The 1,357-nt window shown below is 69.9% G+C and overlaps 1 protein-coding gene across 1 annotated transcript in view; it reads left to right on the top strand.

The window, feature by feature from the left end:
• LAMA5 (laminin subunit alpha 5) overlaps window positions 1-1,357 on the top strand; it is a gene marked incomplete in the record, with an annotated part of 67,947 nt that overhangs the window by 39,999 nt on the left and 26,591 nt on the right. The window contains 5 exon segments of the mRNA XM_014591307.1: window positions 15-60; window positions 254-353; window positions 524-680; window positions 780-918; window positions 1,070-1,212. Of these exon segments, the coding sequence (XP_014446793.1) occupies window positions 15-60; window positions 254-353; window positions 524-680; window positions 780-918; window positions 1,070-1,212 (585 nt within the window).

Genomic DNA, 1,357 nt, shown 5'->3' with positions numbered 1-1,357 from the left:
GCGCGGCCTGCAAGGCCGCTTTCTTCGGGCTGGCCCTCCCCGCCTACTTTGGCTGCCGCAGTGAGTGCTGCCTGGGCGGGCAGAGGCCAGAGGCGCGTCTGCCTGCCGACCTCGCCACGCCCCGCCCAGCAGCCCTGGGGAGATCAACGTTGGCTCTTTGGCTGGGGCCGGTGGGCATGTGCAGGGCCACGCCCCCTCCTGCAGGGCCCAAGTGGGTGTGGGTGGCCTCTGATTTCGCCCTTCCCTGCTACAGGCTGCCGGTGTGACGTCGGGGGCGCACTGGGACAAGGCTGCGAACCCAGGACGGGTGCCTGCCGGTGCCGCCCCAACACCCAGGGCCTCACCTGCAGCGAGTAGGTGCCCTACCAGCGGGCAGGGGCTGAGACGGCTCGTCCCCAGGGCTCTGTCCTCACTGTGGACCCGCAGGGTCCTGGCTGGCCCTGGGGGTCCCACCCGGAGCTGCGCAGGGCCAAGCCAGCCCTGCCCAGACAGGCTGCCCAGGCCTCACCCTGTGCCGTGGCAGGCCCGCGAGGAACCACTACGTCCCCGACCTGCACCACACGCGGCTGGAGCTGGAAGAGGCGACCACACCCGGGGGCCACGCCGTGCGCTTTGGCTTCAACCCCCTAGAGTTCGAGAACTTCCACTGGAGAGGCTACGCTCAGATGTCACCCATTCAGGTGTGCCCTCGGCCTGGACGGGGTGCAGCCTCGGTTCTCGGGGTGTCTGGGGAGGCTGGCAGTGGTGGAGATGACCCCAATGTTCTGTGCCCACCACAGCCCAAGATCGTGGCCAGGTTAAACGTGGCCTCCCCTGACCTCTTCCGGCTGGTCTTCCGCTACGTCAACCGTGGGGCCACGAGTGTGAGCGGGCAGGTGTCCGTGCGCGAGGAGGGCAGTGTTGCCACCTGTGCCAACTGTGAGCAGGGCTGCCAGCCTGTCACCCCGTCCCTGCCCCCTGCCCAAGTCCTGGACTATCCCAGCCCCTTCCTCGGGGCCTGCCAGGGCAATGGGGAGGGTGCCACCTTGGGGGGCTGAGGGCTGGGTCTCACCGACCCTCACCCCGTCAGGCACAGAGCAGAGCCAGCCCGTGGCCTTCCCCCCCAGCACGGAGCCCGCCTTTGTCACAGTGCCCCAGAGGGGCCTCGGGGAGCCCTTTGTGCTGAACCCTGGCACCTGGGCCCTGCTCGTGGAGGCCGAAGGGGTGCTTCTGGTGAGGTGGGGGTTCAGGTGGGGGCCGAGGCGGGGCGGGCCCTGCATGCCGAGCAGGCACCCACCTCCGGCTCCCGCAGGACTACGTGACCCTGGTGCCCAGCGCCTACTACGAGGCCGCCCTCCTGCAGCTGCGGGTCCCGGAG

This window comes from Tupaia chinensis, unplaced genomic scaffold (genome assembly GCF_000334495.1).
Source record: "Tupaia chinensis unplaced genomic scaffold, TupChi_1.0 Scaffold000558_1, whole genome shotgun sequence".
NCBI classification, from domain to species: Eukaryota; Metazoa; Chordata; class Mammalia; order Scandentia; family Tupaiidae; genus Tupaia; species Tupaia belangeri.
This window is presented reverse-complemented; position numbering and strand designations above follow the sequence as displayed.